The 26,077-nt window shown below is 41.1% G+C and overlaps 2 protein-coding genes and 1 pseudogene across 4 annotated transcripts in view; 2 read left to right on the top strand and 1 right to left on the bottom strand.

Annotated features, from left to right (window-relative positions):
- Positions 1 to 26,077, bottom strand: part of acot18 (acyl-CoA thioesterase 18) — a 102,524-nt gene that overhangs the window by 20,620 nt on the left and 55,827 nt on the right. The window lies entirely within an intron of this gene.
- LOC117249239 (UDP-glucuronosyltransferase 2A2 pseudogene) lies at positions 337 to 4,601 on the top strand (annotated as a pseudogene). The gene is made up of 2 exons (XR_013490434.1): positions 337 to 451; positions 2,283 to 4,601. The product of XR_013490434.1 is annotated as a UDP-glucuronosyltransferase 2A2 pseudogene (transcript).
- On the top strand, positions 8,991 to 23,029 carry tmem243b (transmembrane protein 243, mitochondrial b). Of its 2 annotated transcripts, none has more exons than XM_078165432.1 (5): positions 8,991 to 9,150; positions 12,946 to 13,228; positions 14,900 to 14,950; positions 17,798 to 17,902; positions 18,129 to 23,029. In XM_078165432.1, exons 2-5 carry the CDS (start codon positions 13,151 to 13,153, stop codon positions 18,246 to 18,248), a joined length of 354 nt encoding a protein of 117 aa, XP_078021558.1. In that variant the 5' UTR covers positions 8,991 to 9,150; positions 12,946 to 13,150; the 3' UTR covers positions 18,249 to 23,029. The 2 variants fall into 2 exon arrangements, with proteins under 2 accessions (XP_078021558.1, XP_033470631.1); XM_033614740.2 differs by lacking the exon at positions 8,991 to 9,150 and adding an exon at positions 9,356 to 9,532.

The raw sequence follows: 26,077 nt of genomic DNA, 5'->3' as shown, positions 1-26,077 counted from the left end.
ATGATACTAATTTAGAGACAATAGCTATGACGAAACATTGCGAGAAAGCATGTAATTAAGTAAAGCATCAATTATAATAAATCTTCCGGTTGTGTAACACGATTAGGATCTAAGTCCAACAAAGGAGTAAGAGGTGAAAACAATAACGTCTTTGAGTTCTTGAATTCATGCAGCTTCTCCATCCTGGCAGCATGCCTCTCACAACAGTCAGGAAATACTCTTCTGAGTCTGACACACCTGTATTTGGTCATTTCAATCTATAAACATCCTGAAATGTCACTGTTGTAGTCCATTCACATAAAATGACCTCTAGCTGACTGTGTGAACTTTGCCTTTGACGACATATTACACAAGAGACTGTGTAAGGCTTGGTCGTCACAGTTCTAAGTGCAGACCTGCTGCTTGCTCTGAGACCAAATCTGGACAGACTGTGAATCAACACCTTTCAACTGTAAGTACAACATGAATTATTGTCATTGAATCAGCATTCATTTTGGCAGCTATTTAAGATTTAGTCCTAGTCTTTAACAAAAACACTAATTTAAAGCCGCTACAAGGAACTTTTAACTGGATATGCAAAAGTCTCTCGTTTCTGCTGATGTCTGTGTGTGACCTACAACAGCAAATGAGACCATCGGTGTGAAGATAAGCTATTTCTATATAGTGTATATCCATATCTTTAGGAAACTGTGTCCGGGTCCGCCCCAGGTTGCTTCCAGGATGAAACGATTTACAGCACTCAGACGGCACACGTCATCTTACCTAGCTGCTTACATTTATAGTGACTCTTATAAATAGTCGGTAAGGTAAGACAACACGTTTACATGTCGTTTTCTATATGTTCTCTGACATTTATCCTAATGATATGAGGCGGTCTTTGTGGAAAAAAAGCTTGTTTAGTGGACTAACTTTGCACTTGAAGGTTGCCTGTTCACTTACGTTTTAACAGGTCTGACGCTACTATGCGCCCCGGCTGTATCTAGGCTAACGGCTAACATGCTAACTATTATTTTTATGTCACTAGTCACTTAAAACAAGTTTAGGACGATAGGAGACAGGTTGAAATAAACCAAAATTTCCCTTTAAGGCAGTCTAGCCATCTCCTTGTGCGTGGTCTCAATGCGTGAGGTAATTGTGCCTCGGGATGGAATATGGTATGCTGGTTCAAGCAGGTGCATCATCAGGTGCGAAATCCTGGGCTGTCCACCATACTGTTCAGCATCAGTATGGGTTGTTCATCGACCAGGTCAGTTAGACCACGGTCGCCATTCAGTGGCCGGTGATTGGGGCTGCTGGTTATTACATGCTCCAGTTTGTAGTGGATCGCTGCATTCACAGTGGGCACTTTCCACGAGACCCCATTTTCGCATTGCTGCCCCAAAGTGTCCTACGCCTGTCCTCAGGTGGTTAAGGGTCGTCCATTGCTTTCAGTGCTGGTGCTGGCCGGGAACATCTGTGGGGTCTTCAATGTAGTGGTGGAGCCTTGATGGTTCTGCTGACTTCCACTGGTCCCTCCATCTTGCCTTGACCCAGGCAGCCCTGGAGGTATCAGATTGTGTTGTACAGAGCAGTTCTTCGGCGTGTGTGGCAAAGGGGCTCTGGGACTTGAGACTCAAGCGCTGTGGTGTCTCCGTAGCTATCTTGTGGAGGAGGTGGGATTCACTCGTCTCTGCCTTTCAAGCGAGGGCCAGCGTGGCTGCTTCTCGTCTGACCTCTGCTGGAGCGATACCAGTGAGGACAGGCAGTTGGTTTGTTGGGGTGGCTCGTAGACATCCGCAGGGTGGCGCTGAGTTCCATGTCCAGCTTTTTGGCATGGGGCTACAGCACCAGACTGCAGCTCTTCCATGCAAACACTGAGGTAATGGTGGGTTGCTGTTGCTGAGACGATGTGAGGATTGAGTCATTGCACCTGAATGAATATCATTTAAATGGTAGAGGTAATGTTGTTATCGCTGTGTTATTTTTGAACACAAAATCACAGTGTTTGCAGGAGGCATTTTCTTCTTTCAGCTCAAAATGGTCCCACATGCCCGCTTCATTTTCCAATGTCAACTCTGCGCTTTTCTTCTGACCCCAAGATGGCTGCCTTGTCATAAAATAGTTACATTGTGCCCACTGGTTGCAAATGCTAGTCATTGGAACATACAAATACACCATTCTAATGACAGCAAGAGTCTAATAGAAGACTCGAGCAAATTCTTAATAACCAATTAATCGATTGTTGATTAATTGTTACCATCTCTCGTCACCATTGTACCTCATCTTTGTTTTTGTGATTTCAGCTTCACCAGAGAGATGATCCAGTTGAGACTGGTGACACTGGCTGCACTGCTCTGTTCTCTTCCCAGTGCTGATGGAGGGAAAGTCCTGGTTGTCCCTGCGGATGGGAGCCACTGGGTCAACATGAAGGTCCTCATCCAGGAGCTGCACTCTAGAGGTCACGAGATCACAGTGATCCGGCCCAGAAACAGCTGGTTCATCAAAGCAGAGTCCCATCTCTACCAGTCAATCGACCTTGGTGATGTTACTGAACATGATGCAAGCTTCTTTGATCATTTCATGACAAGAATGCTGCAATACCGGCGGGACTTTCACATTTCAACTACTGCATTTTTCAAAGCTGGAGAGGAGACTATGAAAATGTTGTATGATGCTAACAAAGCTATGGTTGATCTAATGGAAGAGATATTTGAGGATGTTAAACTGATGCAGTTCTTGCAGGAGGCCAAGTACGATGTTGTTCTGACTGACCCCTGCTTCGGTGGAGGGGTTCTTCTGGCGCATCGGTTGGGTGTGCCTTTGGTCTTTAATGTACGATGGACAATCTTAGGAGAAGGACATGGCACAATTGCCCCCTCTCCCCTCTCATATGTTCCCATACCAGGCGCTGAACTGACTGATAAAATGACTTTTTGGCAAAGGGTAAAAAATGTTGGCTTAGCCTTGCTTGTACTTAAAAACCAGGCAACAATGCATGAGTCTCTCTACACACCATTTGTCCACCGTCATTTTGGTCCTGATGTCCACTATAATGACCTCGTTCAGGCAGCAGATATTTGGTTGATGAGAACTGACTTCACCTTTGAGTTCCCTCGTCCCACCATGCCCAACGTTGTCTACATGAGCGGCTTTCAGTGTAAACCCTCTAAGCTGCTTCCTCAGCATCTGGAGGACTTTGTCCAGAGCTCTGCAGAGCATGGAGTCATTATTATGAGCTTGGGGACCTTGGTGGGGACTCTTCCTGAGGATATAGCAGAACATGTGGCTGCTGCTTTTGCCCAGTTACCTCAGAGGGTCATCTGGAAGCATGCTGGGAAGAGACCGTCCACCCTGGGCAACAACACCCTACTGCTGGACTGGCTACCCCAAAATGACCTCCTAGGACACCCGAAGACCAGAGTGTTTGTGGCCCACGGAGGCACCAATGGTGTTCAAGAGGCCATCTACCACGGAGTTCCCATCGTTGGCCTTCCTCTGATGTTTGACCAGGATGATAACCTGTTCAGGATGAGAGCGAGGGGTGTTGCCAAAGTGATGGACATTGGCACGCTGAACAAAGACAACTTCCTGGAGGCGGTGAAGGCGGTGCTTTATGAGCCATCCTACAGGGAGAATATGCAGGAGCTCTCCAGGCTGCACAGAGACCAGCCCATGAAGCCTCTGGACCGAGCCATGTTCTGGATCGAGTTTGTCATGAGACACAAGGGAGCTGCTCACTTAAAGACCAACTCTTACAAGATGTCCTGGATTCAGTACCACTCCATTGATGTGATCGCACTGTTGCTAGTGTCGAGTGTGGTGCTGTTACTGATTTGTATTTTGACAGTGAAATGTTTGTGTTGTAAAGTGTTTGGTTGGATGAAAGAAAAACGGGACTAATACAGATACTTAAGTTGTCTGTAGGTGCTTCTGTTGTATTTTTTATTGAGAAGGTGAGTTTTTGTCTAACACCAGCAGAAAAGGAAGAATGAAAATGAAAATGAAAAGACTAATGTGTAAGATATCATCTGCTATGAGTAACGTTTTGAGATAATTTGACAAACAGAAAAGGGTTTTTGAGAAGGATATGTATTAAAAGAAAAGGAGAAGGAACTTTGCATCTACTGCTAGCTTAACTAGCACCACAGAGTTAGCTCACACGGGTCCATGTCATTGGTTTGACAGCCCATTGGTTCGACATCCCATTAGTCCGACTGTCCGCGGTGCTGAACGGCTCGCGGCGGGTGTATGGTGTGCTGCGACCGGTTTGAGGCGGAGCAGGCTCACGGCTTATGTGTTTGTCACTTTCTTTTTCATTTTAACCCACACCATGATCTTTTCCTGACCCTAACCAAGTGGTTTTTGTGCCTAAACCTAACCAGACCTTAACCACAGGGCATCATGATGATTTCGGAATGGACTTCGGAACAATGAGTTTAATAAGGTTGGAACAATGGGATGTCAAACCAATGGGCAGTTCCCGCTCACACACCAGGTCAGCATGGTGATACAGGTGATGGCTGTAGTTCTGTAGAGAGAAAATAGTTCCTACATGAAACTGCTCACAACAACATTCTGAGTTCTGAGTGAACAAGTCGGCTTGAAATAAAGGCGTGAATCAATTCCTCTGCATCTTATTCATTCAGAAATGGTCGTACCTCGGCTGTGCTTCTGAGGTGGAAAAATTATGTTTTCGTCACCTTGTTAATGTGGGACAATAAAATATTTACCAAAAGAGAGTTGTTTTGTAGGCTTCCAGTCCTGGCAACTGACATGGCAGCTGCTCATCAGTGAAGCAGCGACCTACCCAAACCCAATTCCACCTTCCTGCCCAAAAATTATCGAGTCAAGAGTGGCGTAAGGCTGATTTTTAATCCCAGAATGTCAAATGCCAAAATCTGAAAGAAAAAACAAAAGTCTTCCGACAGGGAAAAGCAAAGATATAAAATTGAACTTCTTCCAACAAACTCGGAGAGGCTAACGCTAGCGCTAATGTTAGCTTAGAGCCGGGACTGGAAGAGGACGACAATTTGAGTGCAGCAATTCTGTGCGAGCTCAAAACGTTCAGACGGGAGAATAACGAGAAGCTGACGGCAAAGACATCGGCTATGATCTCCCTGGAGCAATCTGTGGAGAAAATGGGGGAACGTCTGACCCACATGGGGAGTCAGATAAGCCAGGTGGAGGATGGATCCGCCCGCTCCACTTGTCTGCAACATGAGAGAGAACTCATGATAATTTACTCTGTAAATCTTACTGAAGTTTGTTGCAGCAAAAGGTTGTCCCTAAAACTAGATTTTTTATTATTCATATTCACTCTGTAGTTGCAGTTGAGCTAAACTTAAATAAGTCATGTTTGCCTGAGGTTGTGTCATGTAGCACTGAATAGGGTTTAATGAGATCACTTTCAAGAGTTCAGTAATACTTCAGTTTTAATTACATCATTGCAGCAGCCAAACTTTTTTTCCCCCCTACATTAAGGGTTTAATAAGGAGTGATTTCATGCCCACTCACTGTAACATTCATGACCTGTTTAAAAATGTGACTCAAGTGTTTCTTTCGCTGGGATTAAATGCTGGGTCCGTCACACTTTCCTCATGTGATGGTAACATGAGGGGTGGGATTACGCAAGGACCCCACTGGAGTTTTTTCCCCCTCTAGATCAAGAACAGAGCGCTTTACTTCACTGCTTGTGGAATGAGAGATTTAAGCTTTATTAACTTGTAATTAGACAGAAAGTTGACCCTGCTGTGCTGCATAGAGATATATACGACAAACTGATGTGAACGCTGCACCACAGGCAGCTCCGAGACAGCAACGCAGGTGAGTAATTCAAAAGATCATAGATCATATTTACATTATATTCATTCTTTTTGGATTATTACACTTCTAATTCTTAAAAATTGGGTGGCAATTAAATCACATAGCATAATGTGGGTTACAGTCTATATTAGAGAATACTGACTACAACTGACTCAAACTTGAGCTTTTCTTTCAATGTATAATGTGTTTTTTGTTCTTAGAAGCTGTAGAAAACTAAAACACTGATTATGATTTAATATGCTTGTGCGAGTTTATAAAGCTACTGCGTTTGTCCCTGAAAAAAGTGCACTAGAACCAGAGGTGTAGTGGAGGCTATACGCAGGTATATGGGGTATACCCACCTCATCAGCCACCACTACTCCTTCGTCCAGAGCTTGATCTTTTTTGTTTTAATGTATGTCATGTTGTTATTATTCCTAAAAAATAGCAGTTGGTAGGTACAAACCATTTTGGTGTGTTTTAAAAACACCAAAAACAGTGGGTTACACCAAACTCCATTCAGAACTTTGATTATTTAATGCACTCTTACTCTTGTACTGCCAGTGATCAATCTTCCTATATGAGACATGAGCAGCCATCTGGGGCGTCACCCGAAGGGGGGATAAGCTTGCCTATAGGGTGCCAAATGTGCTCCGACACTGCACTGCACTTTTAGCAGAACAAAACTGTTGTAACTGTCTTTACAACTCCTCAGTTGAGTGTGGGTTTACATCAGTGGTTCCCAACTGGTGCAGCCACAGGGTCCAGATTTCTCCTCAGTCACTGGTTCAAGGTCCACACAGTTTATTAATACAGTGGTTCTCAAATGGCGTGCCGTGGGATTTTGTGATAACCACACATTATTATTGCAGTATTCATCTGGGCCTGTGCACAAAGTTATAAATTAATTTTTAATTGACTGTATCAGTATGTCGTGCACACCCATTTCCTAATAAAGGCACAACCTCGAGCTAAAAAATGTGATTTAATTTGATTTGAAAAACCTGTGAGGGGAACCTATTTGTCACCATTTGCACATGGGAATTATAAGTGTGTGATACATCAAAAGCCCTGATTGGCAGCCAGGGTGAGGGATGATAACATTTAAAAGGAGGAAGCCATGAGTGGGACCACTGATCGCTTTATTGTATGGAGCAAATTACAACAAAGCACCAGCGAAGACGACCTACCACCAAAAGAAAAGAGAAAGTAGACAGTATCACGAAAGCTACCTGTCTTATTCTTTATTCTTTTTAATGTCTTATGTTGTGATAGGAGTGATAACACACGTTATAAAAGCTATTGTGCTCAGATATAAATACAGGTGTGCCTTGAGATTTTGGCTTACCCTGTGGTGTGCCTTGGGCCCAAAAGTTTGAAAACTACTGGTTTAGTACATTCAACCTCATACCTGGGTTTGGCCATGTCATCAAGCCCGAGAGGCCACAGTGTGTCCTTTAATTCCTCATAATGGACACATACTAAGGTTCTGTAGCAATAGAGACACAGTCAAAGCCTCACGTTAAAAATGTTTTACCAGTGCTGATCGAAGTCCTTTAATGCCTTATTTGGAGACTGTAACACACAAAAATAGAGCTTGTTCATTAACACTATGCCCGCTATTGATGAGATATGCTGGCAATCTGTGTTTTCGCTGTTATAAGATAGGGGGCGCTGTTGCTCATCTTGTGAAATAGAACAACACTGCCAAGTCCAAAAACAAACAAAGGAGATCAGCTGGAAACCGTAAAAACAGCAGCAGCTTGTCTGACTCCGACACTTCCTGTTTTGATCAATATTCTGAATACGATTTGGATGAAACGGGATCTCCATGATGGCGACAGTGACACACGGACAAGACGACCACAGGGTAGAGGGAGACAGCAGTATTGACACTGAACGTGACAACATGTTCCGCTATACCTCAAACAGAATATTATTATTATTTCTTTACTTTTATTATTATTTACACAATTCAAATCCACAAAAGGAAATGAGAAAAAAAAAAAAATGTTAACATGAAATTGATTTTGCTCTTGAAAATTAATATCTTGGACAAAAAACAAGTTTACAAGCTTTGTCTTTTATTCTCTGGGTCTTGAAAGATTAGTGATCAAAAGTGCTGGCAGTGGCTGGCAACTTAAAAAGGCCCGTTTCCACTGAAGAAGTTCCTGGTACTATTTGGGGGGCAGGAACTACTACAGGAACATCCTCTCGCTCGGCCCTCTCAACCGCCGTGTCTCCACTGAGAGCGGAGTACGAGGAAGGTTCCTGTAAAGTTACGGGCTCTGGATGTGACGTAATCGTTGCGCAACCATTTTGACCGGGGCGACGTAGGGATGCCGTTAGCTGTTAGCCATTAACTGTGTCTGTAATAACTCACTAAATGGCCCGTGAAAAAAATATTTTTTCCAGCGGATGTCTTAGTTACAACATTATTGAGCTAACTGGAGTAGTTTCATGTCGTAGCCGACAACGGGAGGCTTTTAACAGATCACAGCCTGATGTTAGCTTTCCTGCTGCTGTTAGCTGTCCCTGTCAGCTGATGCTTTCTAGACATCGTGATTTCCCAAAACTAAATAAATACCACACATATCAACACAAAACTGCTTTGCTAGCTCAATCATGTTGTAACTAAGATATCCGCTGGAAAAAATATTTTTTTTACGGGCCATTTAGTGAGGTTTTTTTTACATGGTGGCGGAAGCTATATGAACAAGCTAACTCTCGTCTGCTGAGTTTTAAAAATGCCGGCTATTTTGTTGCTTTCTGTTGTTGTCACATCCCTCCTTGAATATATCCAATCAGCACCAAGTAATCCCCAAGCCCCAGACAGGAGTCTTTCGGGGTCGTTCTGAGTACCTACCCCGAGGCAGGGACTTGTTTAGCCCCCGTAAAAGTTCCAGAATTCTGTCCTTCGGGGGTGGTTCCTGCGGTGGAGACACGCACCAACGGCCCCGGCCCCGTAAAATTACCCCGAAGTTCCTGCGGTGGAAACGGGCCTAAAGTAATACTCTGGCGGGGAAAGGTGAATGAGCCCCCTAGACCCCCCTACAGATGTCTGGGCCAGGCCCCCATGTCCTTAAATCCTAGAAACGCCCCTGTGATGTAGTACAACAGGAGAGATGAGTCCTCAGTGAGTCATAAAATATTAGCATATTAGCATCCACTGTTAAATGGCCTGTTTCCTGAATGAGTTTTGGCCTGTGTGCGTCAGTGAACCAGCCACACCGGTCGTGTCGGCTCAACACTAACGGACCTCGCCTTTAACAGCTTGAACTGAAGCTACCGGGCTTATTCCCTTTAATTCATACTCGACCCTGTTTTGTGAAGTTATGTTTCCAGCGGAGTCAACACGGAGGCTGTGAGGCAAGTGTGCTGCTAAAAACACACGACACAAACACCACATTATCACCTTGTTCATCAGCTCTTATATAAATCTGTTGACGCTTCTCCACAGTTGTGGTTTGTTAGCTTAGCTTCGTTAGCAACCTGCTTTACAGTTGGCCTTGTATCGGGCAAAGCTCAAGTTAGCTAACAGGAGTGGAGGTAGCTTTAATGTTGTCGTTTATTTTCGTCTTTTTTTATGTCAGCTGTGTTTTAATAACACCTTAAAATGGGTGTTTTCGGCTGAGTGTCCACTTAACGGTAACATATGGTTGGGTGACGTTTACCCTCTGGCTATAACTTACACGGCTAACAAGCTGTTTGGGTTAAACTTAAAGGTATTTGCTTCGCTGCTGCTAGCAAGGTAAGCTATTTACTAACCAAGATAAATGGTGGCTGTCACAGAAATGTCACTGCCAGGGTTATTGTCATGTTTCATGTTGACAGTCAGGTGTTTGCAGCTGATTTTATCTTTTAACTTCCTAAAAACATGCTGGTAATGTTTGTTTGGACAGCAGCAGGACAGTATGTTTTACAGTAAGGCAAGCTTGCTGCTGATATACTCATTGATATTTACCTATAAAACTCTTTATTCTAGTCTGTAATGTATTAAAAGTGATCAGTCCTGACTGCCTCTGCACCCAGGTGAGGAGACATATGGTACTGTATGTTGACACTATTGAAAAAGTGGTTGAAATACACCTTAAACCAGAGTGTCTGCAGGTCTCTACAAGATACTGAAGTCATTAAAGTATCCTAAATTGCTAAATCTTATTATATTTAATCTGATTTTTATCTACTTCTTTGTCAGAATTGGTTGTAGAGCTCGTGGATTAATCAATTAGTTGATTGACGGCAACTATTTTGATGATCAGCTAATTGTTATAGTCATTTTTTATGCAGAAATGCCAAGAAATCACAGGTTTAAGCTTCTTAATTGTGAATATGTGGTGATTTAAGTTGTTTAATATGATAGTAAATTTAACATATTTGAATTTTGGAGTGTTATTCAGATATTTGGGTGTATAAACTAAATATATTTGGGTTTCTGACACACTTCTGAACTGGTAAGAGCAGTTTTTCAATGTTTCACAGTCTAAATTATTTTCAGTTAATCAAGAAAATAATCACATTAACTGACGATAAAAGTCTGCATTAGTTGATTTATTGAGCAACAGATTAAGCCTTTGAAACAAGCAGTGACATCACTTTTCTTGTGCTGTTTTCGGACGTCTTTAGTAAGTATTTAAAGCTTGATCAAATTGGTGCAATTGTCTTCAAAGACAAGTTGCAAAAATACAAATAAATAAATATATTTATATATTTATTTATTTAAAAAGGGAAAAAAGAAGACAGCTAGGGAAAAAACTAAATATAATTATTATTATTATTTCATGTTTAAAATTACGATACAAAATAATTAAAATTTCTAAGCACTTTTTCTAGATCACTTTCTTTTTTAATTTTCTTTAATTTTTAATTTTAATTTAATTTTTCTGCTCAGGTTTCAAAGGGTGAAGACATTCGTCAGATATTTATTATTTACCTGCTATATTTATTTATATATTTGTTCATATACATTTTCAGGGTTTTCTCAAGGTGTCATTTCACCCTGGTTTCTACTGTTGGCTCACACGTGAAACAAATATTTGTCTTCTTAGCTCAGTTAAGTCGTGGGGTCTCTTTTTAAGAAGCCTAGTGAATCACAAGGCTCTGCAGGAATGTAGCTTTAGGCCAGTTTTATGCTAGTATATAATGAAGCTCTTGTTTTCCACCGTGTGTTTTCTGCTGAGAAAGCTCTGCGAGGGTTTTATTTCCTTTCCTGCTGCCTTCTGACCCAGAAAGGAAGCAGCAGCTGCAGCTGCCGTTGTTTTTTGTGAGAATGGTTGTTTAACCTTGCGTGAAGACATGGTGTGAAACTAATGTTAGAGAAGTATATTTAATCTTTCTAGAGGTTTTATCATCCCCACTCCTCCTGTGACGTTTCCTATACAGTTAATATGTCATAATCGTCCCTGAAGAGGATCAGATTAGGAGACTGGTTTTGTTGGTTCTGCTTAAAGTGAACATAGATGCCACCAGCTGTGCAGAACTGAAATGGGATGTGTATCGGTTTGTAACGACGAAGCTGAACCTTAACCTTTCCCCCGCCTTTGCTGCTTTGAGCTAATAATGCTGTCTGTGGTCAGGTTGTGTGTCGTTTCTGACATATCATGGATTTCTGAGAGTTGTAATCAGACAGAGAAACTTTAAAATTCTCCAGGGAAGTTTGGCAATATTAAAAATCAGAGTATACAATAGCAGAATGTATCTCACAGCTTGTTCTGCACATTTATTGCATTAGATCGCGGCTCTCAAACTCAAACTGCTCGGGGTTGCTTACTCCGAGGACTCTTTAACACTTGCCGTAAAATAACCTTAAGGTTTTTCTTGAATAAATAAGCTCAGGTTGTTTGTTATAAGTGGAGGTTGTTGGGTGTGTACGCAGCATGAAATGAAGACTTACGGCAAAGTGCTTTAACATCCTCTGCATGTTGTTGAAGTAAAAAATATCTGTATTTCTATTTACGTAATACTATCGATCCTAGATGAGGCAATAAGTGATGGTTCTCTTTTAAAATACATTATCTACTGTAAAATATAAGGTCTCTAACCTATCAAGGAAACAAAACATGATTTTAAGTAAAGGTTCAAAGTTCATTTTGATGAGGAAACAATCTGAATGTCCATTTGTTAGGTGCTCTTGAGTTTGTGGTAAGATAATTTTAGGTAGGGTTACTACATCAGGGCTGCAACAGTATGAAATTTTCACGGTACGATAGCAGTCTCGGAAAATATTGCCATTTCACGGTGTCAGGGTATTACAGAATGTAAATGATTATATCATAGTACACCGTGAAACTGGTACATTGCTGCAACCCTATACTATTTCAACAACAAAGCGATAACATTTCTTATTTCAGCAACTTGGATTCATTTGCAGATTATTTTCCCAAGTAATTGACTTAACTGTTTGGCCTTTAACATCTAAAATTCACCCATCACAAGTCCCCAGAGTCCAGTGTGGCATCTTTGGGTGTCTTTTTCTTATGTTATTAAAATAGCTGCTGAATGAAAGCACATTTTGTCTTAAGGTTTAGGGTTGGAAATTTCATGTTCAAACTTTGGTGTCACCAAACTGCTAAACAGGAAAAATAGACTTTTACACTGATGTTGACGCAGTATGAAGTCAGACTTTGTTTTGATTTCAGCTTCCTCTTTCAAACCGCTATCATCATCACCACTACTCGTTTAGAGATGGAACTGACTTGTGGTTTTTATCGCACCTGAAAAAAGAGGAAGTGAAGCCGAATGAGAAACGATATAAATCTGTTTTCTGTTGTGTGTTAATCAGCAGAGTTTAACCTCCACACAAAGAAAACCACCGTCATCTGTCAGAGAAACGTCCTTATTTATAAAAAACACTTAAGTAATATATTATTTGTGTGATTTCTAATTTACAAGAATTTAAATGCTGCTCTTGTGTAACCAGAACTTTTAAGATTCTTTGTTTTTTGTTTAGATTTTAACAGCATGTGCTGTTGTGTTTTGACTCTTTATTGCTTAAACCTTAGTGAAGTTAAATGGGGACACAATGGAGCACAGGATTTTTATAGTTTTACAATAAAGGCAGGATGTTGCAGGAAACCCTGATGACATTTTAAGGGAGTTTTTGCTGTCTGACTGTCATGTTCACCTTTTGTAAGCATTTCCTGTTTGTGACTGTGCTGTTCACAGATAAGGTAACCCACCTGACCATCAGAGTCACACTCCGTGATGTCCCCAACACTCTGTTGACACTGACAGCTTCCCTGACACTGTGCAGAGGGAGGCAGCTGGAAGCTAGCTAGCTAGCATGCAGCACTGGCCCGGTGTCACCAGGAGGCGGCACTGCTGAGAGGCAAGTGGTCGGTGCTGAGCGTTGGTGTCTGCCGAGCCGACCATGGATGACTTCACCACCAGGACGTACGGCACGAGTGGCCTGGACAACAGACCTCTGTTTGGGGAGACCTCTGCACGGGTAGGAGCATGTTGTGTAAACTTTTAAAACTGGTTTGATTCAGGAATGATACATCAGGGCTTTGGATACACAGACAGTAATCAAGCCAACTGGCAGAAAAAAAATGTGCACATTTCTGCAAACCACAGTTACATTTGCACTTTATTATGTGGTGGACACTCTGAAACTTTATGTTTCAACAACACTGTGGTTAATGTGTAGGTAGGACTAGGCACCAAAATACATTTAGTTAAGGTTAATAAAAAGATCATGTTTAGACTGAAAATACCCCACACTGGGGCCAAATCTTTGCTGGATAAACAGTAATGTCTTAGGAAAAAACAACTGCTTTTCGTAGCAGTATTCCTGCTGGAAAAAAAGGACTGGTAACTAAAAAACACCTGTGTTTATAGGCTAAAATGTCGCAGGAAAAACAGCATCTGGTCACTAAAATTACCCACATTTGATGGGGTTCAAAGCTGCTGAAAAAAAAAAACATGGACCGCAAAAAAAAAAACCCACCCAGGTTTGGGGGCTTAATGGCCTCTGGAAAGAGAGCAACGGGTCACTAAGACACCCACGTTTCGGGGCTAAAAAGTAGCAGGAAAAATAGTGAGAGGTTCCTAAAAACACCCACATTTGGGGGCTAAGAGGCCAAAGTAAAACAGCAACAAGTCACTAAAATGCATCCATGTTAGGAGGCTAAAAAGCTGCAGGAAAAACAGCGACAGGTCACTAAACAACACCCTAGTTTGGGGGTGGAAAAGACGCTGGAAAACAGCGATGGGTTGCTACAAAACATCTTTGTTTGGGAGCTGAAAAACTGCAAGTGAGAGTTCACCACAGCTGAAAAGCTGCTGGGAACTGCAATGTGTCCCTTAAAGAAAATAAAACAGCAGTTTTGGGGCTGAAAAGGAGGAGAAAAACCAGGAAAAGCAGGAGGAAAACCAGTGAGGGGTTGCTAAAAAACACCCACAACTGGGGGCTAAAAAACTGCAGGAAAAACAGTCGAGACGAGTCACAAAAAAACACATTTGGAGGCTGAAAATTCAAAGGAAAACAACTAGTCACTAAAAAGCCCTCTTTAGGGAGCTGAAAAACAGCGACAGGTCACCAAAAAACACCCTTGTTTAGGACCTGAAAAGCCACTGGAAAACAGCGACAGGCTGATTAACAACACCTTCATTTGGGGGCTGAAAAGCGTCTCAAAAATTTGCAAAGGGTCACTAAAAGACACCTATGTACGGGGGCTAAAAAGCCGCAGGACAAACAGCAAAGGGTCACTCAAAAGCACCCATGTTAGTGGGCTGAAAAGCTGCAAGAAAAACAGCGACAGGTCACTAAACAACACCCTTGTTTGGGGGTTGAAAAGCATCCCACCTACATTTGGTGCCTGAAAAACTGCTGGAAACAGCAATGACTCGCTAAAACACACCTGGTTTTGTTGCTTGTTGATCTGCAGCTCGGCAGTCATCTGGCTTAAGTGACGTTGTGTACTACGTCGCTGCAGATACGTTGATGCAATATGTATGAAACGTGCAAATGTAACGTGTTAATGGTCTGCAGAAATGTACGATGCCAGTATTTTCTTCTGTCGACTAGGCTGCAGTTGAAGTGTCTTGCAGAGTGTAAAGATGGCGGACATTTGATATTGACTTGTATAAACTGATGTGTTCACTGTCTCTCTCACAGGATCGAATCATCAACCTGGCAGTGGGGGGATTCACATTTCTGGTTGTTTTAGTGAGTACAAATCTTCCACAGCATCAGATAGAAGTTATTAAAAAAACCTCCTCCTGATTTTACTACCTACAGCAAATATAGATGTTGCACCAAAATAAAAGTTGAAGCAATCACTACAGTCGTTTATAGCAGCTTCCTGAATCTTTCTGTGGAATCAGGAACAAAAAAATTCCAGAGGAGTTGCAGCAACATGTTTCTGTATCTGCTTGAGATCACAGCAGATACAATCAGACGAGCACTGATGAGCTCAAAGAGTTATGGGACAAGTCGTTCTGGACTGCACCATAACTTTGAAAATGCAGTTATGTAGAGGCATTTCTGTGCTGCTCTTGGAATGCGTTTAGCTTTATATTTCCACTCTTACCATTAGACAGGGTGTGTAGAGCACCTTTTAAGTCTCCAATGGTTGTAACTGATCTGACATTTGTCCCTTTATAGCGATTAAAACTAACACGCTGATATTTTAGTTTAGTCAAGGGTTACGCAAAGAGCTCGTAGCACTCGTGTTGCACATTTGCTTTACTCAACGCATCAAAGGCTCTTTAATAATTCATTTTCTGATATTTTATTTTCTCATTCGACTCATTTATAGTGTTAGTTTCAGGATTAAAGGCTGAACTGTGGCGCCACGAGATCTACATATATTACGATTGGAGCAGTTTTTCATGGTTGAGAATCCTTTTCCTAGCGTATAAAATCTCACTGTGGCTGCCTACAGATGAGGAAAGGGTGTCTGCGGTGAAAACAATGACTCAGCTGTTTTTACTTCTCCTTCTTCAGAGTGAAAAGTGTGACTACACACTGACTCTCTGCAGTCAATCAACACACACGCACCTCTTCAGTCTGCTACTCTTAAAAGTTGCTATAAATGCATCGCTTTTATATAGAAATTGTGACCACAGACTGAGCTCGTAAAATGTTTGCATAACTCGATGTCACATTAAAAGGGTTGGTTTTGATCTTTAAAGTGAGGTCATGTGATGCACTCATCCATAGTTAGTATATTATCTTCTGTAGATGTCAGTCGGCACAGGTCCAGTTTGGAGAAGCAGACATGAGTACTGTCACAGAAGCTAAGCAATGCACTGCAGTAGCCGGGGCAGCAACATATTTTAGCCACCTAAAAAAAAAAAAAAAAAGATTAAGTGTACGCTATATTCAGAATAATTTGAGGTGGACACTTAGGGACACTATGGACACCTTATGGACACCATAATAAGCATAACTGTCCCCCATGTTGTTGTTGTTTATTTGCACATACAATATTCACTTTGCACTTCACTTTAATCCATTGCTCATTTTTTATTCACTGCTCATTATTATTATTATTATTTATTGCTGATTTTTGTATTTTTGTACTCTTTTTGCATGCCTAGTTTGTTTTACGTTTTTAAAGTTTGAAATCTTTAATCTGACTCTTTCCCCTTGACTGCTGTAACACTGGACTTTCTCAATTGTGGGATCAATAAAGGTGTATCTTATCTTATCTTATCTTAATTTCACTGCTTTACCTCGCCATCAGACGAGGAAGTGAAGCCTTTATATCGTTCTCTTCAAAGCTGCCAGACTCCATTGAGAAAAGCTGTAATTAAACATGGCCAAACATGGTGAATCTAAAGCCCTATTTGGATGGGATTAGTTTAACGTGGAGACGTGGCGTAAAGTAATTATTACCAGGGATTTTAGTCCCGTCCGAACACGCCATGTCTGTAATCATTACGGATAATGTCAGTAAAAATTATGACGACTTTTACCTTCTGTAAAACGGTCTGGAGAAAAACCTCTGGTAATAATAATCACGTGCGAACGCGATCCTCTGTAAAAATGTGTGTAAATATTTCGTCACGTCCTGTTTACAACCATTTTTCCGTGTTCCGCATTTTTGCGATGATGGAGGTGCTTGAAGAAGCATTCGGTGTTGTCAGCAGTCGTGATCGTGGACATTCTTCTAATGATGGCATAGCCCTACTGTACGTGGGAGACCAGTCAAAAAGGTCGAGAAGAAAGCACTTTTCAGAGCCACGAGACTTCTGGTTGTGTTAGGTCGGCCTGATATAAATCCATATTGCTAATCGTTGTGTACACACAATCCTGGTCATGGGCAATATTTCACATTGGGCTAAACATTAATTATTATTATCTTTCAGCTGATGCTTACAGGAAGCAACGTAGCACGCAAATGCCGACAGGGAGGTGACGCCAGGGCGCAAACCGAGTTACCACTCCCATCTCTGGTAGAATTACAGAGATTCCTTGTCCCATGTGAATCGGACATTTATATTACAGGCATCCTGTGGTTATCTGACATTAGTCCACATCCCTATGTAAAACTAATCCCGTCCAAATAGTACTTTAAAACACCAAGTCACAAAATAACGCAAACAAACTAACCGTTTGAGGTGAGGTAAAATTACTGGTTTTGTCAGTGGAATCTGGCTTTGAAGAGAGCGATATAACTGCCCCAGTTCACTGTCAAAAAGGTCTGTCTGACTGTACAGTAAAGCAATGGAATTATTCTCCTATATAGTGCACACTAAACTGATTATAGGTGTTTTTTAGGTGGCTAAAATACATTTTGTTGCTGCCCCTGTTTACAGCGGTACATTGCGTAGCTTCTGTGTCAGTACTCCTGTCTGCTTCTCCAAACTGGAGGTGTGCCAGCCTGCATTAGAGCTGCGTCTAAGGGGCCAAAGTCTGTTTCAGTTTTCTGTTTCTTGTTTTCTGTCCAGATCTCGAGGTGTGAGTTAAAAATTAGGCTTAGATCATTAAAACCTTTTTGAAATTTTTAAAATTGAACGTTTTTCATGTTAAAGTGTCTTTAACGTTTGTCCTTATTTTGTCTTCCAGGTGACTATTATCAGTTCTTTTGTGTTCCCCTCGTTGCCTCCAAAACCGCTTAATGTCTTCTTTGCCGTGTGCATCCTGTTAGCATGTGGATCCACTATAGTGCTGGTGAATACACATTATTTTTTAGTAGAAATCTAAATTATCTAATAACTTTGAAAGGTAGGGTTTCTGTAGACTGACAGACTTTATTCACTAAGCTGATGTTTTTCTGCAACATTGCCACCTGATGTTTCTTGTAAAACTGTAATGAACAGTAGAGCATTTTGTCGCTTATTGATATAAAACTTTCAATGAAATCAGTTTAAGTTTTATTCCTGTTTCTCTCCGTCAGATATTCTGGTACCGGCAGGGCGATCTGGAGCCTAAATTCAGGAATCTGATCTACTACATGCTGGCGTCCATCGTGCTGCTGTGTCTATGTGCCAACCTCTACTTCCACGAAGTCAGGTAAAGACGGGATGGGGAAGAGGAGGGGGAAGAAGGGAAGACATGGCCTTGACACTTGGAAGGACTACACGGAGAGACGGACTCGTCACACACTAACTTGAATGAATTTCCCACCTGACCTGCAGCGAACTGGAAAGATCTTGGGACCAAACACCAGTGAAGCTCAGTGGTTCCAGTGGACGAAGACTTGTTGGTGCTGAAGCATAATGCACTGCACACATACACACACATACACACAACGCCGCAGTGTAGAAATCATGATGGGCTGTTTGAGGCCATAAATCTGCCTGGAGACACACTGCTGGCAGATGAAACAGGTGTGTTTACGTGCACATAAACATTTACAGTCATTACTCTTTACAATAACAAGCACTTAAACTTACAACAGAATACATGACGATGATGATGACGATGATGCAACAGTTAAAGGAAACATCTGCCCTTTGATCCCGATTCTGTAGGTCTCATCTAGTCTGTGTAACGTTATATTTTACATGTTTGTGTTTGCCATTAATTTGCTGATTAACTATATTTATATCTTTAAACCACTGTCAGGAAAAAAGGGGGTAAAACTGTTGCTTCAGTCATTTTTATAAACATCTTTCATTACAAGCTGTGTCTCACATCAAGCGACGCCTCCTTCAAAGTCTTTTTTGAAGACCAAATGTATAACTTCATAATCATTCCCGATGTTCTTTCAAACTCTGATAAGACACCATCGTTTGGGTTAATGGTGCATTCAGGGTCACAAATGTCACAACACATGAACTGGACCAACAAAGACACCACTGCAGGGTGTAAATAGAGTATGTACTGGTCGACGCACATCCAATGCATCAAAACATTGTTTTCTAGTTGGAGCCGCGCCTTGTTTTCAAACTGTATGGTTTGACTAAAATGAACAATGACAGCAATATAGTCCACGATGAGCAGCGCTAAAATCAACCTGCGTAGTTGTCCCTCCATTGTGACATTAGAAAGTGTCACATTTATCTTGCAAGTGTACTCTTCTTCAACGTTTGCTTTACTTCCTGGATTTTTCCCACATGGAAATTCTGACCAATCAAGAGCAGCATGTGCACCCTATATTTATGCCCGCTTAAAGTGTTTGTTTTTGCCACTGACAGGCCCAGATTGATCCATACAGAGAGAGACCTTTATGTTAAAGAGTAAGATCCTTTTTGTTTCAGTGAAAACTGCCCTTAAATCACCATCACCTACATATTTTAACATCTAACTTGGTGAATATTCAGTGTACTGTACAACCCCACACCGGTGGCAGCTAGACGCACTTTGGCTCTCCTCCTTTCCATAACGCTGTCAGACACCTAGAAGAATACTGTCAACATGTCAGTTACAAAAACAACACTTTTAGTGGCTGTACGTTGACGGTGCTAACATGCCCCGAGTGTTTACACTGCAGCTTGTTTCACTGCTGCCGGCTGCAGCGCTCTCACTAAATATTGACCCTGTCTGAAAAATTGTTGTCTCAGTTGTTGTCGTGAGTCACATGGACAAAAAAACACGGTAAAATAGGGTCCAGCTTGAAAAATACCAAAGTTATACTCGAGCTCCTTTGTGCATTACAATGTGGACAGTATTGTGACAAAAATATTTACCATTAACCTGGAAATGGAAGTTAATTGTACAGTACGTGGACATATTCAGCTGTGGGTTGCCCGGTTTCCGTCATAGTGATGAAGTTAAAGCAACAGTACAGGTAAAAATGTGTTGATGCTGTACTCTGGAGAAATCATCACATTTTAGGACTTATCTAGATTAAGCAAAGAATTGTTTGATCCATAAAATGTCAGGAAATAGGGACGCCGAGTAGCTCACGTGGTGGAGCTGGCGCCCCATGTACAGAGGCTACCAGCAGCTCGATTACAACCTGCATGCCTCCCACGCCACCACCGTCCCATCGATTAAAGGCCAAAAAAGCCCCAAAAATAATCTTACAAAAAAGGAAATGTCAGGAAGTAGTGAAAAATGTCCAGTTTTGTCTCCCCATCAAAGATATTTTCACATTCGAAGACTAAAACCAGAGATTTATTTGGGGATTTTGCCTTTAAGTTATTAAATAACGACCAAAATAGTTGCTTAATTTATTGATCAAAAAATCGTTATGGCTCGACAACAGATTCTGACCCAGAAAAAAGTCAAATCAGCTAATACAGGAAAGTTTGTAAGTGGTATTTGAAGCCGATTTCAGGCATTCAGAGTTGACAAAGAGCGCTTGAATGCACCATTACATTTTGTGTGTGTGTGTGTGGCGTGACTATGATGCTTCAGTCCTCCTAAAACCTCATCTACACGTCTGAATTCCTCTGTGAACTTCGTAACGGACCATATTTTATTTCCACCGACTGTATTCACATTTTTAACTGTTCGGATTTTACCAGGGCAGATGTTTCCTATAACTACGACAGAGACTATGAGCATGTAAACCCACACACACTGGGTGGAGCAGTATTCCGTACTGTAGACTGTAGTCCAAACTAGCTCACACAGCAATAGCACAAACAGCTTCAGGCTCCTGTGGCGAATATATGCAACAGTTTGTACGTTTGTTTTTTCTCTCCATCCCTGCGTCTTGTCTGCTCATCTGATCATCACCGTTTGGTTTGATGAATGTTTCCACATCAAGTCTTTGCTAAGAGGATTTTTAGTAACTGAATTTAAATGCTGATTTACAGACTGACTGCCAATTCCTGCACTAAGCATTGGTTGATTCATTTTTGTGTCTAAGCCATACATATACACATACACACACACACAGCTGTCGCACCAATGAAAATGAACGGGAACAATCCATGTGTCTGCCATCTAAATTTTGCACTAATAATTCTGCCATTCACAAATCTGAGCTGGGCTTTAAGTTTCTCTGTTTTACGTCAAGAATCGGGATTATAATCATGGAAACGTTTGGTAATTTAGGTCTGTTTATCTCAGAGTATTCATTGATGGTTGCAGGTTAGATAAACACTGGTTTACACATATGTAGCTGCTTTAATGACCCTGTAAAGCTGGACTTTGTGTCAAAATGCACCTCTGCACTATAGCTGCACAGGTCCATTAGACAAAATGACATTTTAATTTTAAAGCAAGCAAAGTCAGGCTACAAAATCTTCATCGATTAATCTGACTTATACTGAAAATGCTCATCTTAGTTTCCCAAAGCTCAATTTGATGCTTTCATATCGTACCAAAAGTCCAAAACCCAAAGACGTTTAGTTTACTTTCAGAGGAGACAAAGAAAAAAAGCCTTGATCGATTAACTGATCACTGACTGGCTGCAATAAAGAGACAGAGTCATTCAGACCCTGTAGATTCACACTCTGCCAAAAATCTAATTCATGTGTCAGGTTTGGTCACAGGAAGCATCTGACACACTTCAAGCTGTTCAAAGAACAGGCTGCAGATATACTTGCCGTTAACTACACATATACAGTATGTGCGCATGTTGGCTGCCTCTAGTGTGCTGCGTCTTTGTGCACATCCTCAGAAATTAAAAGGTGGTTGTCACTAGCTGACACGAAATCGCGACGAGGAAAAGTTTGGATCTTTCATACTTCACGCGGGGTTTTCCTGGAACAAAACAACATTTAAACTGTAGAGATCAGGCGACTTACGGACAGGCGAATAACCAGGGCACAGAACCCCTGCGAAAAGTTTGTGATAGTGTAACGTCACTTTAGTGTTGTGGACGCATAAATAAAGCATGAAAAACAAACTCACCTCAGTGATGACGTGCTTGATTTAGCAACCTTGCACGTTTTTAGCACAAGCCTATGGCATTTTACATTGTATAAACTAGCCTAGCAGCTAGCAGACTTTTCCTCTACTCATATGAAGCCAGGGACAACAGCAACATTTAACAAAGGTAACGTTACAAGATTCAGCTCCATTACAACTCACAAGGTTCACTGACAAAACAACTGTCTTATACTAAACACGTTTTCCAAACAAATACAACATGCTAACGTTATTAGCACAAGCCTATGGCATTTTACGTTGTATAAATTAGCCTAGCAACAAGCAGAGATTTCCTCTGCTCATATGAAGCCAGGATAAATCACACACAAGACTTAAAATGTTATTTTTTTGGAGGCTTTATTGTCTTCACAATTTATTGTTTCTTATCTGTGAAATTAAAGTAAATAAAAGCTTTGTTTCCACTGAGGGAAATGGTTTCAGCTTACAGAAACAGACAGGACGTTTGCGTCGTACTGCGTCACATTGCTGCGTTACATTTCTGGGGAGGTGCACGTCAGGCTACGCCGTGCGTTTGGTGCATAAGTATAAATCCCGCTTTACGTAACATTTACGATGGCGCTGCTGTCTTTTTCTGCCGTGGAGCAAAGTATGTGAACAGTTTTGTTGACGATGTAGCCGGCTATCAGTGCGAACATGTTAAAAAGCAAGTACATCTGCAGCCTAAGGTTTTTATTCACTGTCATTATTCTGTACTTTTCTTACTGTCAACAACTTCCATGAAATGACCAAAAACAAACGCAGTGTTCATTAAGAACTCCATTACATCATCAGACTCTTCCTCGGAGCTCATCTCCTTGGTTCCCTCATTGTAACATTTGTTTTCCAACTGTAGCTTTGTTTACAGGCGACCTGCAGTAAACACACAACTGACACGGTGACAAACAGTTTAGTGCTAAACAAACTGAGGGGGGAACACACCTCGCCATGACTTTAGGATTGTCAAAGCCATGTGTTTCTTTTTTTAATTTATTTCATTTATTTTATGGAATAAATAATTGTGTACCCTGACTGCTTCTTTGTTGTTTTCTAACTGTGTGATCCAGTTTACAAAAACAGCGACTTTAGTTTGATTCAGACTCTTTGGGAGGACGTGGAATGTAAATTATGGTGTTCATGAATAAAAATATAAGTGAGCAACTGCAGTTTAAAGGATTTAAATTTGGGATTTAATTTAAATGTTATTCTTAGATATTTCATTAATAATAAGAAAGTTACTCTCTTATGACTCAGTATGTCATAATTATGTAAAAATCAAAGTCAGGTCTAAGAGGCACCCAGACGCTCGGTGGGGAGAGCAGGCGTCCCAATGTCCTTGCGTAAGAGTTTGATTTCAGCCTGCTGCCCCTCGCTGGATGTCATCCCCCCTCTCTCTAACTCCCTCTCAACTTAATACTGTCCTATTAAAGGCAAAAAGCTCCAAAAAAATAATCTTAAAAAAGAATTAATCTAAGAGTGTTTTAAAACCCCAAGTTAAGGTCGTGCTTGAGACCTGGGGCCGTATTCACAAAGCTTCCTCGTGCTAAGAGTTGCTCCCAGTGACAAAATTCTAAGAAAATTCTTAGAGTTGTGACGTTGTCTTAGAGTTTCCCCTTGAAGTTCAGACTAGGTCCTTGTTAAAATAAGTTATTCACAGAGCATCTCTTAAAACAGCTCCTAAGGTGAAAAACTGTTAGGAGCAGGGAGGAGGACGTTTATGAGACTGAAGAGTTTCTTCATCAGAGGAGAAAATGGTGGCAAGACTAAGAGGTCAGAGAAATATTCTCCAAAGGCTGGATGTCAGTGAGTAAATGAAATGCTACAGATTAGATTGTGCAATATATGAGGTTGATCTCATTACGGATACTTACACGTCCTACATAACGTCATAAATAAAGTGACCACAACACTGAAATATTTGGAAAACTGGAAAAATGCAACAGTGCAGCAGTGATGACTTGAGTCTGTCTCAACCTCCTATCAACAGTGATCACACTGTTACATGCGCACAATAATCAGATAACTGGGAATAGTCAGGTAATGGTAATAATCTGATTTGACGCGTTTACGTGCACTTCAATGTGATAATCAGAAAAAACTGGTTTACATGATTCAGTCCTTCAGTTGGATTTCTCCCCAAGTACATGACATAAAACTCAACTTCCTGTTACAGTAGGTACTCATATCCTTGAAAAATCTCAAAGTATGCAAGTCATATATTTTCAAAATAAAGCACTCATCATGTTGACAGCTTATATTCTTACAGTACTGTTTGTTTTTATCATTAGCAAATACATGTGAGAGCATTCTAATGTGTAGTTTATCAATGTGGAGCCAATTTTACATATTTTGGGTAGATTCGGAGTAAAAGTACTGCAAAGTGCAATATACAAGTGTATTGTATAGGGGCGTCGGTGGCTTGGTGGTGCAGCGGGTTCGACTCCAGCCTGTGGCCCTTTGCTGCGTGTCACCCCCTCTCTCTCTCTCCCCCTTTCACACTTGTCTGTCCTGTCGATTAAAGGCTTAAAAATGCCCCCAAAAAATATCTAAAAAAAAAAGTGTATTGTATATAAACTTGTCACACGAAGTGCATAGCATATCAGTAAGATAAAATAAAAGTGACAATTTAAACACTGAGATTATAAAAATATTTTATGTAAAATCTTTATCTGAAAGGAAACAAAAGCTGTCAGATTAATGTAGTGGAGTAGAAAGTACAATATTTCCCTCGAAAAATGTAGTGGAGTGGGAGTATAAAATAGCAAAACCCGAAAGAAACCAGATTAAAGGGTATACATGCACCGAATAATCTGACTATTGGGGAAAAAGCTAGATGTGTTTATCTGATTTCTCATAATCAGATAATGGCTTTTATCTGATAAAGCCTATCGGATTATGCTGTTTACACGACCACTTGAATAATCAGGTAACTCCAGAAATCAGATAATGATCGGTTTATTAGTGTGCATGTAAACGCGCTCAATGACAACACTCAGCAGTTCATTTCAGTTCCACTGGGTGTCCACACCTTGCAGGCTCACAAAAGGGTGTGTCTGTGACAACCAATCACACCTGTTAAAAGACTGCATCACACCTAGCAACAGGGTCAACCACACCTCCTCACTAAGGTAAAAGTTTCTGTCCCTTCCTTGCTCAGAGTTGCTCTGAGAACGTTCCTAAATCACTCCTAAGCTAGGACTTAATAAAAGTTTTTATTTTAGGGTAGGAGCTCTCTGGGAGTACTCTCAGAATGTGAATACGGCCCCAGGCTCTAATAGAGACAGGCCTTTATTTGTCAAAATGTGTAGCCACACTAGGCTAGTAAAAGGGACTGGGCGTTTAAAGTTTTACGGTATGTGTATATGGTAACTACTACTGATTAAACCAACCTGATGTCCTTTTCACTGTGAGAACATGGTTTCCTGTTGGTGTTGTACACACAGGTGTAAAAGCAGCTGTTCAAGGAAATGACCCAACAGGGGTTAACCACTGTTCAATGAAAAACAGGTCAAGTAATGAGCTCATTGCCTGATGCAAACCTATAAACATACATATTACCTCACAATAGTCTGCACTCAGACACATGACACCAGTGTGCATGTTTACCCTGTACACCATCTTAAGTTTGCATTCTTAGTGCAGCTGAGGCTGATGGGAATGTCAGTTTTTTGCAGGTATTCTGTAACTAATTTACCCTGATGACGGCACTAAATGAAAGAGGATTACAGCTCATCCAACCCTCTGTGACCACTTAGTTACATCCACTGACATTTAAAGCTTTGGTTACAAGGCGACAGCTGTGTGAAGATGTCATACTTGTATACCGTTAAGTCTATATATCAGTGGTTCCCAACTGGTCCAGATTTCTCCTTCATTCAAGGTCCACACAGTTTAATACACTGGGTGTCATACTTGCATTTAGCCGTGTGGTGGGGCTAGTTCACTGTCTTTGTCAAGTATCTGTTAGTCACTCACTCTACAGCAGGAAACTGCACTTCAAAATAAAAGCTTACCCACTGTAGTTAAAAATAAAATGGATTCTTTACAAAGTTGACATGATTGCAAGTCACTTAAGGTGCA

The sequence above is a fragment of the Epinephelus lanceolatus genome, chromosome 23 (assembly GCF_041903045.1).
Source record: "Epinephelus lanceolatus isolate andai-2023 chromosome 23, ASM4190304v1, whole genome shotgun sequence".
Taxonomy (NCBI): domain Eukaryota; kingdom Metazoa; phylum Chordata; class Actinopteri; order Perciformes; family Serranidae; genus Epinephelus; species Epinephelus lanceolatus.
Note: the sequence above shows the minus strand (reverse complement) of the source record. Positions and strands in the feature narration are given on the sequence as shown.